Raw genomic sequence first — 16,564 nt, 5'->3', positions numbered from 1 at the left:
TACTGAAAAGAAAACACATACAAAAATTCACTGTCTGTCAGCATGGTTTCTAGCTTTTAAGTGGTCTAGCACATAAAACCACCTCAAAATAAAAATATGCACAACATGCAATAACAGCAACATATTGCACCTTACATGCTTCTTCCACCCTAAATAGTGGAAATGCAACTCAGACAAGGGCATTTAGTGACAACAGCAGTAAAGGTACCCCACAACACAAATGCTTTATTATCACGTAAGAAAACTAGTCAAACACACCAGCAAGCCCGCTCAAGAGCCTGAGCTGGAGGCTTAAGCTCTACTCTGTCTTCTGCAAAGAAGGTGGCTCAGCTACTCCACAGCTAAAGCCTAAACACAGGCAGCTTACAACAGAGCGCTGCATGGGAGAATTTCAGTCTGAGGGCAACAACACAGGATGGAACAAGACCTCCAGCAAACCACTGATACTTCTGTAGACACGAATTTTAATCCAGTATCAACTGGTAACACTTTCAAACCAGAGAGAGCTTCCTCATCATGAGCCAGCCACCTGCACTACAAAGGGAGCTGCTGTGAACCACTGACTGCAAGACTAAGTATCAAGGGACTCTTCGCAGCTATGAGAGTATCTTGAGTAGGTTCCAGGCATTCCCCCAGCTCAGTAAATTCCAACTCTTAAATGTAAGCAGCGCAACTACACGTATTTAATATACTACACATTAAAAGCATTCACAGCTAGTTCAACCTTCAGGGATGTCAGGTCTGCAGACTAAATATCCCTCATGCTTATATTCTCTTTATTACTATTCTAGAAAAATGTTAAAGTTTTCCCATTATTCTTCAAGTTTCTGGACTTAAAATGGGTATCTGCCAAGATTTATTAAAGGGAAAGCAAGATCAGATGCATTTTCCTCTGTGTCCATTTAAAATTGTCTTTATTTCAGTCATTTTAAGCAGAAACCTCTCACAGCAGTTGGGATAAGCAGGCTGTTATACCATTACACTGTTACATTCAATTGCAGAGATACATCTCACTTCATACAAATATAAGCAAAAGGTGTGTTTGTGGTGAGGTTTTTCAAGGAACATTTCTTAAATGTCTCAGTGTGCCAAGTACACCGATCTGCGCTTCTTGCATCAGAAGCCCAACTAGGAACACAGCACATCTCGCTCGTGGATCACAGGGGGAATAAACCATTGTGTCATGACAAACCTTACCTGACAGAAAAGCACATTCAATTTGCTTGAGGAATCCAACTGTTCACCTGTATTCAGTATTGTCATGGATGGGGGTCCTTAATTGCACGAAGGTACAGAGCACTACTTCTTGGATTACTTAAAGTTAAAACTTAACTGAGCACTACCCTCGCATCTTCACTCTTAAAATATCTGAGGCACAAGTATGTGTGTGTACTTGTTTTATTCATAATTTGTCTTGGGATACCAAATGTATTTCTAGTTCAGGTCATTCAACAAAATTATTGACCTCATTTCAAAACATCCAGTGATCCATTTTTCATTCAATGGCAATATCGAATGTTAAAAGGAACATAAAAACAAACATGCACACAATTGTACAGTTTTCATAAATGTCTATTTCATTATTTGTGGGTAGCGCATTAAACAGTTAAATACATTTAAATAATGTTTAAGTGACTGCACTAATGCAGAATTTTAACTAGATGGGTAACCAATTTAACTAGAAACCAGCTAACAAGTAACTGTCTAAATACTTCAAATACAGCTCTTGTTCTAGGTCATCCTTCCTGGGAAAAAGCCTGCTGGTCACATTGGAAATACATTTTAAGGCCAAATTCTTCTGATATCCCTTCTCTGCAGCAGTTTCTTCACCTTTTTAAGCCTCCAGTTCCAGGCCAAGACCAAGTTTATGGCCACCAGCATTGATGCTCTTTCCATCTATCAGGGCAGACAGTGTAAGCTTCACACCTGTAAGATTTTTAAGAAGCATGTTTACAACACAGAAGCTTTCATGCAACTTAACCTCTGTCATCGCAAGTCCCAGCTGTAGCTCTCTTTTTATACAACTACTTTCCTCTATTTTTAGAGAATACATCCATGAAATCTACTGAAAATTAGTCCCATGATTTTTGTAAAGTTATAACGTCAATATACGAAGTCTCTAATTGCTAAATACGCAAGAGCTCTCCTTTCCTGCATTAAGACATGCAAAGGAGGAAGAAATCTGTGCACAGACACTCCTACTATAGACAGATGGAATGAAACTAGATTTTTTCAAATAAGGAACTAACCAATGGCAACACAGCCTTAACTGTTGCTTTCATACCTAAGTGGAACAAGTTAAGGTCTGGAGGGGTTGTTTACTAAATATGAAGAGTATGAAGTGTGAAGTTTTGACAATTACTCATAATTTGAAGACCTGCTATCATTCAACACAGTATGATTGGACAAAGCAGTGCCAAAAAAGAAGACATGCTTTGTCTAGCCTAAAGCTAAGCTGTCAAACATAATACAGTCCACTCCTGCACAGATCAGTGAGGAATGTATTAATACCATTAGATAAAATAGTTTGTCTTGCTTAGATAATGGTTTGATGTATGACTGAAGCTACTGTAAAATATCTACTTGGCGTTCAAAGGAAAAAATATTCTGAAGGAAAAAAAATGCATATAAATGCAGAGACCTCTATTTTTTTTAGGATGCACAGAAGATATACATATGACATAATTCACATGACAGCTCTTACCTGGCCTCAGGGTCTGGGTATAACCCACTCCAATTAGACTAGAATTATTCACCTTCGCCTAAAAAAAAAAAAAAGGCAACTGAAATGCTGAAACTGATTAGTTATTTGTTACCATTTAGAATAACTATGGCAACACTGACTGCTGTTATCAGTTTAACCAAATGTTATCTGTTCTTTCAGTTCACCTGTGTTTCCTGAATTCTCTCCTTCCAGCTATGCCCTCATCCTTCAACTTACAGCTGAAGCAGTAACATAATTTGAAGCAATAACATATTTAAGAGCAGAAGGAATGTAAGGGCAGGAAGAACTGTTACTGAAACATAGTTTCATAGGTGAACTTCACCACTTCCCCTTTTTCAGAAGGCCAGAGACATTTATCACCAGTCTCCTAAAAAATGCCACATCAGAGGACTCCTCCATGTCCATATTACACAGGAATTAGTATCTTGTCAGTCACACAGCAAACATTGGGTAGTATAATCATAAACAATATATACAAAATTATTTATCTCACTTTGCATCACTTCCCCTACAAAATGATTCCAACTTTGTAACATAAAGGAAACCTTGCTGCTTATCAACTTTTAACCAGTATTGCCAGAGTTTTTACAGAATGTGACAGAGCTCCCCAAAAACTGGTTTAAAAAAATTGTGTAAACTTACAGAACCAGACACAAACATTTTTTTTTTAATTGTGTTCTTCTAAACTGTGTTTTTCATTTTATAAATACATTAGGATCTCCAACATAAGCACATGTGACAGTCAGATTCTATGAAACTTTGCTGTAAGCAACATGACAGAATTTAAATACTGCTGGTTTAATTATAATTGCCTGGACTGTAAGAGTAATTCCTACAAGACCTCCCAGCCTATTCTGTACTAATAACACGGGGATTCACAGCAACTGAAAATACACTGTACTATGCACAACCCTTCAGGTTACAGCTGTACTTACTGAAAGAGAAGCAGTGGGATCCAACTTGTACTTAGCTGCAAAGCCAAAGCGAGTGCTGTTGCTACCTGCTGTCCAAGCCAGGTTTATAGCAGTTTCAAGAGACTCACTCACTTTTTGGTAAATTGACCCACCAAATTCGGAACCATCATTGCTGCATAAATGAAGAGAAAAGTTAGTTTTCCATTTGCATAATCCACTCCAGAAGTAGTAAAAAAAAAAAGAGATTTACAAAAAAGATTTTTATTCAAATAAGAATTTGAAAATTTGAGTTATTTCAGATTTTTTGAAAAGAGAAGGGGAGATGAACAAAGGCTTCAGGGCAAAATTAAACTACAGTAATTCATGGAAATAAAAAGGTATTTTAGAGTGCTACAGCTAATTCTCATGTTAATTGCCAAGCAAAGTCCTTGAACAAAATTCTAGATCAAATCCTTACAAACTGACCAATATGTGTTAATGGTTACAAAATGGGCCTTCTGCACTTACGATTATTGAATATGTGAAGCTCCTAGAGAACTGAATGACCTTTCAAAACCCTGTCACAACGTTTTACATTAGCAAACTGAAATGGAATTCTTACAGCTCAGACTCTAAAGTATTTTATAGTTTTCTGCTATACTCCTCAATTTCCCTGAATTCAGAGAGACACAATAATCCCCGTGCTTTCCCAAAAGCAAAACTTCTAACTAACTAAACACACTAGAACTCCACCAATTTTATTTACTTGGATTGAAAACATCCTGTTTTTCAGTAAGTCTTGATCAGATTGCTCTGGAGTAAGATCTAAAGGCAGCAAGTCTGAAGAAAGATGTCTTACACTTGTTTACACTGTTTCATGTAAGATGAACCTCCACAAGCAAGATGAACCTCCACAAAAAGCCAGAAGCAATGCTCTAGTCTTGCTCTAAAACTACTACAGCATTAATGCAACATTAATTACTACCTCTAACAAATGTACTGCCCTTAAATTGTAAACTGATACTATTCAATATAATGGGATAGCCAGAAAAAGCACTATGATCAGTTCTGCATAACTGAAGCACTGCACTTCCATTCTGCATATACTCAAGTATCTGTACCACATATGCTGCAAGTGCTGACCAGTCCCTTGGGTTTCATTTTGAAAGAGAGATACAAAATATCATTTACATTAATTTTGAGTTTCCTATTGAAGAATGCACTCCATTAATGGCCTTGTAAGCACCTCTTGATATTTCAAGCATTTGTATTTTGACTAGAAGTTAAAGAAAGCCTGCTTCTGGGAAGCTGGAGAAGTTTTCAGTACTTACACATTAGTGTGCAGTTGGAAGTCTCCAGTCTTGTAACCCACAGAGAAATTATTTCTTGTCAATTTTGATTTGGCAGTATCAAAAGTCATCTGATAACCAGCAAGCCAGCCTTCATAACCAAAGACAGCTGAACCATGGACTGCAGGCCCAGCAAAATCAAAGTCAACATCACAGCCAAGGTTTATGCATTCACGTTTATATGCTGACTTAATTTTACCACTTTTCTTTCTGAAACAGAGAGAAGAGTTATGTTAAGCATACGTGATCTTCCTCAATGATCAGTAAGATTCATGCCCTATGACTCTACACAACCTATCTACAAGTCTTGCACATGCATCCCCTGGACTAGGCAAAAGTAGAGCCAGCCAATTCAGACCTGCCAGGGCTATGGCAAGCAGGCATTTTCTGATGAGTGCAGCAACAGTTTCATGTTTCCTGCAATCTTCCAGTATTTCTATCCCACATAATAAGCAAAGTTATGAAATGTGCAATACTAACCCCACAGTGATGTCATGGTAAAGAGCAGAAGCCTTTAGCATTGTGATTTGCTATGCTGGATCAATAGCAAACCATACAAAAAGCTCTGTCAACACCACAGACCAGATCAATGGACCATGGGTGCTGCAAGTAAGGTAAAAATGTTAACAATTCTTACCCCGTATTTGGTGAGAAAGTTGTATCAAATGTCACCTTCAAGCCTTTGGCAAGCTAATTGAAGGGGGAAGAAGATAAGATAAAGCTATAAATTCAGTTCTTACACAGAGGTAAAACCAATAAATATTTTCCTAATCTATTACCTGATCTTCAATTGCAATTTCTGTTCCCAGAGTGTTATCTGTGTTCCATTTTTCTGTAAAAGTCAGACCATACTCAGCCCACTTGTATTTGGTCTCCAAGCTTCCATTCACTTTTCCAGTGTCTGTGTTCGATGAACCAGATGTTGTGAATTCCTAAAAAGCACAGAAGATACTATGTAATGCTTTCAGGATCACATGTGTTTCCTTCAGCAAGCACCAAGATCTTATTACATGGAAAAAATTTAAAATCACTAGACAACTTGCAGGGGAGAAGGGAGACTAGCACAGCCAAGAAGAATTAATGACTCATGCCCACATGGAGGACTCTCCACAATCCCCATCTCAACTGCAGTGTTCCTGCCACTATTACAAAATGTACAGGTGGCAAATTAACTCCAAAGCAAGACAGTTGCCACCACAAGGACTCTCCTCTAAAGCAGCAACAAGTTCTTGAAATGTAAGGTTCAGTCTGATACTCCCAGTGAGCAACTTAAAAATCAAACCAAGAGCCAAGAACATATTAGGCACGTATTACAACTCCAGTAAAATTCTTTAAGATAACATAAGTATTTTTTGATTTTGACATACACATATGTATTTTGTGATTTAGTGTATTTTTTACATTTTACAGTGTGCAACTGTAAAAGGTCACAGAATGGCATCATTTTTCAAACTGGGGGTGGGATGGGTGGTTTGGTTTTTTGTTTGGGTTGGGGTTTTAACTGTTTTTTAAAGAGTTCTTAGTCTGCCCAATGCACCAGCCTTTCACACTAGCCATAGGCACAGCTACTCTTTTCTCTGTTTCTACTACACCTATAAAATTCCTATTGCCCTGGCACCTTGGTTCAATGACACACAGAAATAATGTTTCAAGCGGGAGCTTAGCAAACAGGCTGGGTTTATAGTATGGTATGATCTGACCTGAAATTCTTCAAACTAACTTAGAAATCAACAGTATCACTCACATTTCTTTATTAAAGGAAGTAAACGCTGATGTCTCTCACTATTTGGATTCTCACAAAGAACAGAATGAATAGTTTCTGTGTACCACTATCCAAAATCTGAAGGTAATTAGAAGTGAAAGCCAGGTTCGCAAATATCTTTTAAAGAGTTCTTTCCAGTGAAGTATTATTGCCCTTATGATTTAAGAAGTCAATTATTTCAACTTTTTAAAACATATAAATAAACATTTTTATCTCTGTCTTCCTCCATACACTATTTTCAAACAAACTTTCACACTCACCTTCCCCAGAAGGAAACAGATTTGAAATTGCAAGTCCTTAGGCACTCTTAGTAAAAGCTCCAGGAGCACAAAACAGACATGACTGAGACTGTTCATTAATGGTGGCTGATCAAATCTGATCATGTCCAAGACATTTATCTGTATGATGTTAGTGACACCATACACAGTTGCATAATTCTAGCAGGTCTGTTTCTTGGCAAGGGATGGGAACTACACAAATACCTTCAGCTTTAACTTCTTGCTTTGTGCTATTCCTACTGCACAGGGTCTATGTGGCTGTAACCATTGGGGCAATAGCTTCAGGAGAAACCAATGATTATATTATCTTCTTATCTCTGCTTTAAAACATCTGTAGTACATATATGGCAGCAGTTTCTCCTCCTGGGAAGGATGGCTTGTAACTGATATGGGATTCACTTTAGGGCTTGGATTTTTCAGAGAGTTTTTTTACCAGCATAAATGGTAGTCCTCCAAAGAAACAAGCTACAGTAAGAACAACAACCTCTGTAATAGTAAGGGCTCTTGCAAACTGTGTTTCGGTTGGCATACAGACTTCTAGAAAAAACAGAGCATACAACCCCATGAACCTTGTTTCTAACAGTAAGTTACAGTACTCAGGCTCCAGTTATGGAGAGAAAAAAAGAACTACCATTGTATTTTGCAAAGTCTGCTATAGAAATAGATAAAAGTCACAGGGAGCACTGCTTGCATGGTAAGACATCTTGCATGGAACACTACTGCAGCGCTTAAGTACCTAGAAGAGCCAAAGATTCAACATTCTTATTCAATGCCAACTACTTCATACAAAAACCAAGATGCCAGAATTTTCCACCAAACAGTACCAAAGGTACTTCAGAAAAAATCTGTATACTATAACTGGTATATTAAAATCCTTTATTTGTTTACCTTCACATGTAAGACCAGGGATAATTAATAAGTCCTTTTATTATAAGATTACTAAACAAGGTAATATTCCTGATACATTCAGAACTTTAAGGGCTTCTGATATTATTTAACACCAGATATTTATCATTCATATAGCCTATAAAATACTTAACAGTATCTGAAATGTGCCCCTTTTAACTAAGTATCAGAACATAGCTAGAAAAATATATAATGAATAAAAGTTACTTAAACTCACCACTCCACTTGCAGATTTTGTTTTCACATCCAGTTTCACCAACCCAAAGCCTTAATAAACAGAAGTCAAAGTTACATGATTAACTAAGGCCCTGCACATTTTTGAACAAGCTGGTCTTTCAGGCTCAGCAGTGTCCTACATAAATATGTATAAACAGCTATAGACTGACTTCAGCATACAGATGCCACAGCAGGTAAAGGAGGCCTCTCCAAAATAAGGCAGGGAAGTGCCTCTCAGTTCTGCATGAGTATATTTATCTACCAAATGATGCTTCTAAAAGGAAATACATTTTCTGTCCCTGGAATGGAACAGTTTTTATATAATAGTCAATGCCTTTTAAAGAGCTATCCCAACCCATAAACCACCTCTTTCTGCACAAAGACAAAATATGTCAAAGTAAAAAACTGTAAAGCAAAGTCACTGGGAAATACACAACCAATGGAATATAAGCAGGTTTTGTGAGAGTGTCAATTCACATTGCTATCCAGAGAGGCAAGCAACAGTCTTAGTAAAAAACCCCCACATTTCCAAAGACCAGAAAGAAAGAGCACTGTAACAAAGAATGATTTAACTATGCAGCTATCTGGTATTAAAGCATTTTAAGATGTGGAAGGATTCTTTATCCCAATAGCCATTCCTCTTTCTAGTCCAAAAAAGGCTACATTAGACTGGTATATAACCCTTTCTATATCAACAAATGTTGTGGCACAGACAGAGCAGTAAACAAAGTGCTGCTAAGTTAAACTACACTTGCTGCTGGCATTCTTGCATACTTGTACACCTCTGACATTTATGTGGCTCAAGCAGTGAGACTTAACAGCCTTCACATCAAAACAAGCCACAAAAAGCCTTCAACGATCAGTTTGTTGGTGGTAAAGATAAAAAACACAGCACACCTTCCTCCTCCCCAAGAACACTGGCATTTGATCATTAATTTTTCCATACAGACTTAAAAAGGCAATTCACTGTTGCACTTCAAACACCACTTATAAAAGGTATTATTCTTACCATATCCTTTATTGAAGATATCTCTGGCAGGTTTGCCAAGGTCTACATATGCTGGAGGAATCGCCATTGGAGCTGAAAGGTAAAGGGTTAATTAATAATGAACCTTCTGCCATTGCACACATGAAAAAATGCTACCACAATTCTTTCAAGACAATCTTTAAGGCAGATTCTGCTACATAAAAACAATTAATAATTACATATTTAAAATTAATAGATACAATACTACAGTATTCTGTGAAATGCAGGTTTTCACTGAAGGTCACTGTGAACACGAGATGTTTTCTCGGCTTATGCAGAGAAGAGGCACGGCAGAGAAAAGACATTACAAGACCGTCCAGCTCTTAACTTTTCAGGTAGATTTATCCATACATCTTTCATTACCAGGAATTAATTAATAACTCACATTTCCAGAGTTGGCATCGCCACTGCCAAAAACATGGACACTAGAAATCTAAAAACCTGTAATGCACAGTTATTCCCTGAAGTTCCACAAAGTAAAAGTTGACACATGCTTATGAAAACTACCTCAAAGTACTCACAAGGTTTTAGTTTTGAAAATGTAAAGAGAGATCTCTTTATCTGCTCTCCAACATCATTTTTGCCCCATATTTTACATAAAAGACATACAATTTTAAAAGAAAGATCTAATACCATTAACCAGCAATCAACCTAATAACATACAAGAGTTTAAGCTTGGGAAGTTGTCCTGTTAGTTTAAAACATCCAAGTAGGAGAAGTGTGGGGTCTGGGAGAAGACATCTCCTTACAAGCGCCTTTCTCAGACAGGGAGCCTCTGGCAGCGCTGCTGTTGAAGAACCTGCCAGTGCAGATGAGTTGTGGCCCCACGGACAGACAGCAGGCTAAGGTCCCGGGGAGGCCCCTATCGCTCTTCTCCCTGGGAACACGCACTCTTATCTGCCCTTCCTTCAAACACTGTTCTCCCATGATTTCAATAGCAAGAGGCTGCTGTTAAAGAGGCCCTGTATTTTAAAGTTGTGAAATATAGCAAACAGAGTATATTAATAACTCCCCCCAAACTGTGGAAGAGGGGAAAATGAAACTAACTAGACAAGGCCATGAAAAGGCTAAACAAATGCAAACAAAAAAATCTTATCCTCTCAAACTGATTGGTCACATTGGTTTAGCTGAGAGACTCAGATTAACATAATTGACTTTTTATCTTCCTTTAGTGTGGTGGATTGATTTTTTTTCTTTTTAAGTAAATGAAAAAACTATCTTTAGAACTTGAAAAATAACAACTGCAGTGTTCTCACATGTTAACTTCCAAACCCTAATTACATCTACCATATGCGGCCAAATTGTATAAAAAAAAACCAAAACCAAAAAAAAACAAAAACAAACAAACAAAAAAAACCACCCAAAAAAAAAAAAAACAAACACCAAAAAAAAAAAAAAAAAAACCAAAAAAAAAAACAAAAAACAAAAAACCCAACAAACTACTTTAGCAATCAACGGGAAGGCAGCAGAAGACTGTTCCTTATTTTTCTACAATTCATAATGCAGATTTCCAGACTACCCTACTTCAGCTCCCTATTGCCCTAAGGGGATAATTTCAGCTTCCTCTAAGAAACAATATTTACACTCAGTTTCACACACATACACACAAATTCAGAAAAACTTCTTTAGCAAAGATGTCTAAACTCTACAACCAAGTCACTGTATCAAGACATCTATCACTTGCTCAAGAACAAGTCTGGTTTCCACGGAGTTAAACTAAACATTTTTTTAAAGAGACATGAAAATGGCTTAAAGCATCTGACGCATAAAGAAGCTTAGCCCAAGTTCAAGTTTATAGAAGAACAGACCCTGATCCCAGTGACAAGCCACTGAATGGTTCCTATTATTTATTCCACAGAAAGCAGCAGCTGATAGACCAATTACAAGGGAGTGTGACAACTCTGGCCTGCAGAGTTCTGCTGTACAGCACCCCAACAATTCAGCAGTTGAACATCTTACACAGAAGGTTTAGCTACACATTTCCTCTAATGAGTGCATATCACCTCTAACTAGCATTGCCAGAAAAATAATGATTTCTAGTTTTGGAGTTTTATATTAGCCTTTACCACAGGCATGCTTTTACAGTATAAATAAACGAGCTTTTCCCTTTTGTTTTCATTGTTTCCAAGCTGACTAGACAACCAGTACAGATAAGAGATTTATGCTAAGCAGAAATGTCCTGAGAAGGTAACAAACTTGTATCTGCATCAAAATTTAGAGGATTATTACAGTAAAAAGGATGCTACTGTTTTATCTGGCCTAGTTAAGCATCCTTACCACTTCAGGGAAACCAACTAGTATTTGTCAGACATTCCAGTCTACAGATACAAGCTGTGTGATAAAATGTTGAAAAGGAGTACAACTGTCACTCTGCTGTTCTAATAATATACTGTAATACTGACAGGGATGGATGAGGACAAAACAGGAAACCAAGAGTTAATTTTGGATATACTAAATGCCTGATAAACCAGTGGCACCGTCAGAACACTCATTAAATGATAACAGGGCCATAAAAAAATCAGTCCTGTGTCCTTCAATGTTAGACAGGTTCGCAAATTCTTAAAATGACAAATAATTTTTTCCAACCCTATTTTGAAGCATCTTTCACTTAAAAACTACTAATTAGAAGTCACTAAACAATTAGCATCATTTAGCAACTACAGGTTTGCTTTACAAACTGTAAAATAATAGACCTGAAGTACAGAATATACTTGAGCCAAGTGAGAGCTCCACCCTAATCTTTGTTTCATGCCACCATGATGAAAAAATTTTAATTAATCTGTTACTCGGGAGACACAACCATGCTTTCTTCTGCGATAAAAAGAAAAAATAAGTCACCCCAAGAACAGAAAAATGCATTAACGTTATTGGAATTACTACATCAGAGTTCTCCTCGGAGGCAGTATTTCAAAACTCTCACAGTCGTCAATTAAAAAATGCCACAGGCCTCTATTAGGATTTCTAACACTTTTAAGATCTCAAGATATTCAAGATCAAACTAGAAATCATATCAGCCTATAATAGATTTTTTTAAAAATCTGTGCTCACGTAATTTAGAAAAGCAACAACTACGCCAAAATTATCCCAGTATCTCAATAAACAGCAGCAGAAAAATTAAGGTTACTTAAAAATTAATTTGTTAAAATATACCGGACACACGGTGACCTTCAGGCTTACACTGATAGTGCAGAGAGCTTTAAAAAAAGCCACCTCCTTACCCTTGTATTAACCGTCTCTCTATTCACAGACCGGAGGTGGACACGCAAGTCTAATATCGGCCAGGCCAATGCAGAAACTTAAAGGACAAGATGTGGAAATGGACTACGGGCTCAGGAAGCGAGGCGGAGGGAGTAAGGCAGCGCCTCCCGGAGGGGAATGGCAGCGAGGGGCGAGCGGGATGCGGCCGCAGCGCGGGCCGGGCCGAGCGGCGGCCCCAGGCCGGGCGCCAGGCGCGCCGCCCGCCCCGCCGCAAGGTGAACCGACCCGCTCGGCGCGGCCATCTTGGGCATCCCGGCCTGACCCGCCCGCCCCGCCGCGCCTCGCGCAACCGAGCCCGGCCGCGGGGACAGCGGCCACGGAGAGCCCCCCGCCCGCCCCGCGAACCCGGGAGCGCTGGGACGAGCCCTCGGCCCCGCAACCCCCGGCCTACGAGGCCCCGGACCCGCTCGCCGCCAGGCGAGCCCCGCCCGCCCCTCCCCCCTCCCCCGTTGCCCCGCGGGGCCGGTAGCGGCCGGGGCCGGCACCTGCTTGTGCTGGTTGTGGCCGGTCGTCGGGGCAGGTGGGCTCGGGCCGGTCACGGGGGGGTGCAGTGGTGCGGCAGACCGCGCTGCTGCAGCTTTGGGCACTGGAGGGCGAAGTGAAGGAGACACCAGTCCGCCCGCCCGCCGCTGGCGTCCCGCAGGACCCCGGGCTGCCCGGGCCGCCCATCCTGCCGCCTGTCCCGCCCGCCGCGCCACACTACCACCGGCCCCGCGGCAGCCGCCGCCGCCCGCGGCCTAGAGCTCGGGGGGCCGCGGGCGGCGCCGCAGCCCCGAACCTAAAGCCGGACCGCGGCGCCGCGGCCCGGCAGGCGCTCGGCCGGGCAGCCCCGGCGGCGGCAGGGGCCTGCGGGAAGGCGGGCCGTGCGAAGGGGCGAGGCCGGGCGGGGCCGGTGCGCTCGGGCGGGCGGAGCGGCTGGAGCCGCCCGCGGGGCAGGAGGAGCTCCGCAGCGGCCGCAGCGGCCGCGCCCGGGATCCTTCCGCCCCGGGGCCTGCTGGGCAACGTTCTTCTCTCCTTGGAGACGGGCGGCCGCCGGCCGTACAAACAACAGCAGCCGCGCGCCGCTGCCCTTCCTGAGAGGCTACCGGTCACCCTCTCGGGGCCCACCCGCCTCCCGGCCTGGCACACGGACTGCAGCCGCCCTTCAGCCGCGGAGAGCCGGGGCCTTTGCGCTGGTGGCGCTTGCCGGGCACAGCCCCTGCTCCTCGTTACACTCCCCAGGAGCCCTTTCCTGCTCCAGGGAACAGCGGCCGCGGAGCTCGGGGCTATGACGCAGTGCCCGGCATCGCTCCGTAGGGCTGCTGGCCTATGCTGCCCCACTGAGCACAGCACAGCTCACACGCTCCGCTGCTGCCCCTAGGCCGCAGACACACAGGGACATCTGCAGGATGGCTGTCCCATTGCTGCTCTGGCAGTTCTAGCCCATCTAATCAGGTTTCGTGCCTCCTGCAGACAAGTTACCACAGACTTTCCAAATGCCTAAGCTCCGTTTTTACCTCTTCCAGTGACCACCCACAGACGCCCCCCCCCCTCCATAAGAGCACAGCATGTCTCAGGCCAAGAGAAGCAATGACCCTCAAAGCTTTCCTAGGTAGTGCTGTCTGACCATAAATCATAGCTGGAAACCACAGGCACACGACTATTGTGCAGCAGCTACTGCAGAGCTCTGCAGGAGGAATCACCGAGTCACCAATGCAGACCATTGCAAGGCCAAGGAACCGCACAACAGCCATTTCTAAAATTCATATTCTTCTCTCCTTGCTTGGATTATGACATGATCTCAAATTCCTCAAGAAAGTGAAATTCATTTACAAATAAAAAATATATATTTGTGTGATATGAAAAATACATAATAACACAATTCATTTCCCAGAACACATGGTACAACAGTAATTATCCAGGATATTAAGAGCAGATTAGCAGCAAGGCCCAACATAATGCCAGTCAGCACCTTCTTGCTATAGCAAAAGATAAGCAGCAGATTTTCTTTGTGTGTGTGCAAGTCCATTGCTTTCACACCAAAAGACCCAAGAGATGTTTCATTCTGACAGTTTTAAGTAACACAGTTTGGCATTGCACTGATAAATTCGTGTTGATGAATCAAGAAGGAAAACCACATACCAAGAAATAACAGTAGGAAAAGAAACCCAGTGTGTCTTACTGTACATGGAAACATACATTAGGAATAAACAGAGATCTAATTAAGTAAAAATAGATTGTGGAATAGGTTGCTCATTATTTAAAGACATGCATTTATTATTCATACCAGTACTATAAATCCATTCTGGATAAAAGTTCAGTTGCTTATAGGACACATCAGCATTCTGCTTCCCCCCCCCCCCCCCCAATTTAAAGATTAATATTTTAGTAATGGTTTGGCTTTATTTTTAGCAATCTAGGAAAGCAATTACTGCCCTGCCCTGAGAAAAAAATCAATGAATCACTTGCTTTGTGAGACAAGGCAAAAGCAATAATCTGAGACAGACAACAGCACACAAACTCCTCTGCATTCCGGGGTTCTGTAGCAACAGCCTCTGCCTGCCAGTGTTTGTTACTCACTCTTGCCCTGCCCCTGCCTTGTACAACCATGCCTTATTCTTCTCAGCATATCTGCTAAAGCTCAGAGCACCAAAAAGGCACAGCTTCAGGCCTGCAATAGCAAGCCTTCTGAATTACTCTGGACCTTCCTTCTTAGGAATCCCCTCATACCATTTAGTGCACACACTCCTATGTAGGTGCACTTCCTGTGAATGGGCTGGTTTTCTGTTGAAATTCAGCAGCTCTCAGGTTTAGGGGCCAGTTGCAGTTGAACTGTTACCATTTTGTGTGAATACAGCCATATTTGTGTATAACTGACACCAGATCACCTGTTTTACTGGCACCACTTGGAGAAAAACAACCCACAGGTCACTGCAAGTTTACTGCCATTTGAACACAAACTCTGCTTCTCTCTCCACAGTTTATAATCACAATTACCACAGTAGTGTGTGTGAGCAACAAAAAGAGAACAAGTGCCTACAGTACATCCCAGTGTCCAGCACACAGTTCAGATAACTTACATTCACTTCTGACAGGAGCCTGAAGTCATTGTTTGCTCTCCCCTCCGGATGCAGATCTCCAGTTGATGATTCAGTGGAGAAGCCTTAATAAAGGTCTAGCAATGAACAGCTGCCTCATTCTGAAACAAGCTTCTTTAGGGCATATAGCATACAGTTTCATATTATGAAACTGTAACCAGCAGGGAAAGGGTGGAAAACAGTTGAAGCTACCAAGAAACAAATTCAGAACAAACAAAGCCAAGGGTTTTTTCTACGATGGGAGGGGATTGACTGGATGCCTTAATATTGGGCTGAAATTCTTTTTGTAAAACTATGGTGAAGGTGTATTTGATATATCAAACTCTGTTTTTTTTCCCTGTAGTTCACAGAATGCATTGGGTAGATGCAGTGTTCTGACTACAGCCATGAGCAGAACCATCAGTGTTGAAATAAGCAGATGTTGCAGTAGCTGTGATCCAATGAAAAGTTTAAACAGAGAGAAATGAGAAACCTTTCCCTAGGAACAGAGGAAGAAAATCTCTGTTCCCAGAGATGGATTAAAAGAACTTTTGTTTTTATGCTAGAACAGCTCATCCTTAAAAATAGCACCCCAATAAGCTGACATGGCCCATGAATGCAGCTGTGGGAAGGCTGCAAAAAAGATGGGAGGGGCTTCAGGATTGCAGATTTCCCGGCGGCTGCTATTCATGGAAATTAAAAGCCAGGAGAGAACTGTTTACTGTGGAGGAGTCTCCATAGCATTGCAAGAGAGACTCCCCTCTCTAAGAGAACTGAAGACTATTTTAGAGGTTATAAACTGACTGAAAGTCCCAGGTTTTTTCTCTTCATGTTGCCAGCAGGAAAGAAAAGAGGGTGTGGAGGGAGGGGAATTGTTCTGAAGGTTTATTCTGATTTTCTTATAATTTTTCTTTTCATTTTGTTAATAAATTTTTCTTTATACCCTTTAAAGTTTTGAGCCTGTTTTGCCCTCCTCCTCCTAATACATATCTCAGAGCAGGAAATGAGTAAATAATTTCTAGTGCATGGGCATTTAGCCAGAATTAGACCCATTACAGAAAGTAAACAGAAACCAAATTTGAGAAAGTCAACAA

The 16,564-nt window shown here is 41.2% G+C and overlaps 1 protein-coding gene across 1 annotated transcript; it reads right to left on the bottom strand.

Moving 5' to 3' along the window:
- Positions 1–897: 897 nt before the first annotated feature.
- VDAC2 (voltage dependent anion channel 2) lies at positions 898–13,067 on the bottom strand. Its single transcript, XM_063163841.1, has 9 exons — positions 12,900–13,067; positions 9,139–9,210; positions 8,131–8,180; positions 5,747–5,899; positions 5,605–5,657; positions 4,950–5,177; positions 3,661–3,811; positions 2,705–2,762; positions 898–1,926 (listed from the first exon to the last, which is right to left on the bottom strand). The coding sequence occupies exons 2-9, from the start codon at positions 9,203–9,205 to the stop codon at positions 1,835–1,837; spliced, it is 852 nt and encodes a 283-aa protein (XP_063019911.1). The 5' UTR covers positions 9,206–9,210; positions 12,900–13,067; the 3' UTR covers positions 898–1,834.
- Between the last annotated feature and the right edge of the window lie 3,497 nt (positions 13,068–16,564).

The sequence above is a fragment of the Melospiza melodia genome, chromosome 9 (genome assembly GCF_035770615.1).
Source record: "Melospiza melodia melodia isolate bMelMel2 chromosome 9, bMelMel2.pri, whole genome shotgun sequence".
NCBI classification, from domain to species: domain Eukaryota; kingdom Metazoa; phylum Chordata; class Aves; order Passeriformes; family Passerellidae; genus Melospiza; species Melospiza melodia.
The sequence above is the reverse complement of the archived record's forward strand: the minus strand, read 5'-3'. Positions and strand labels throughout refer to the sequence as shown.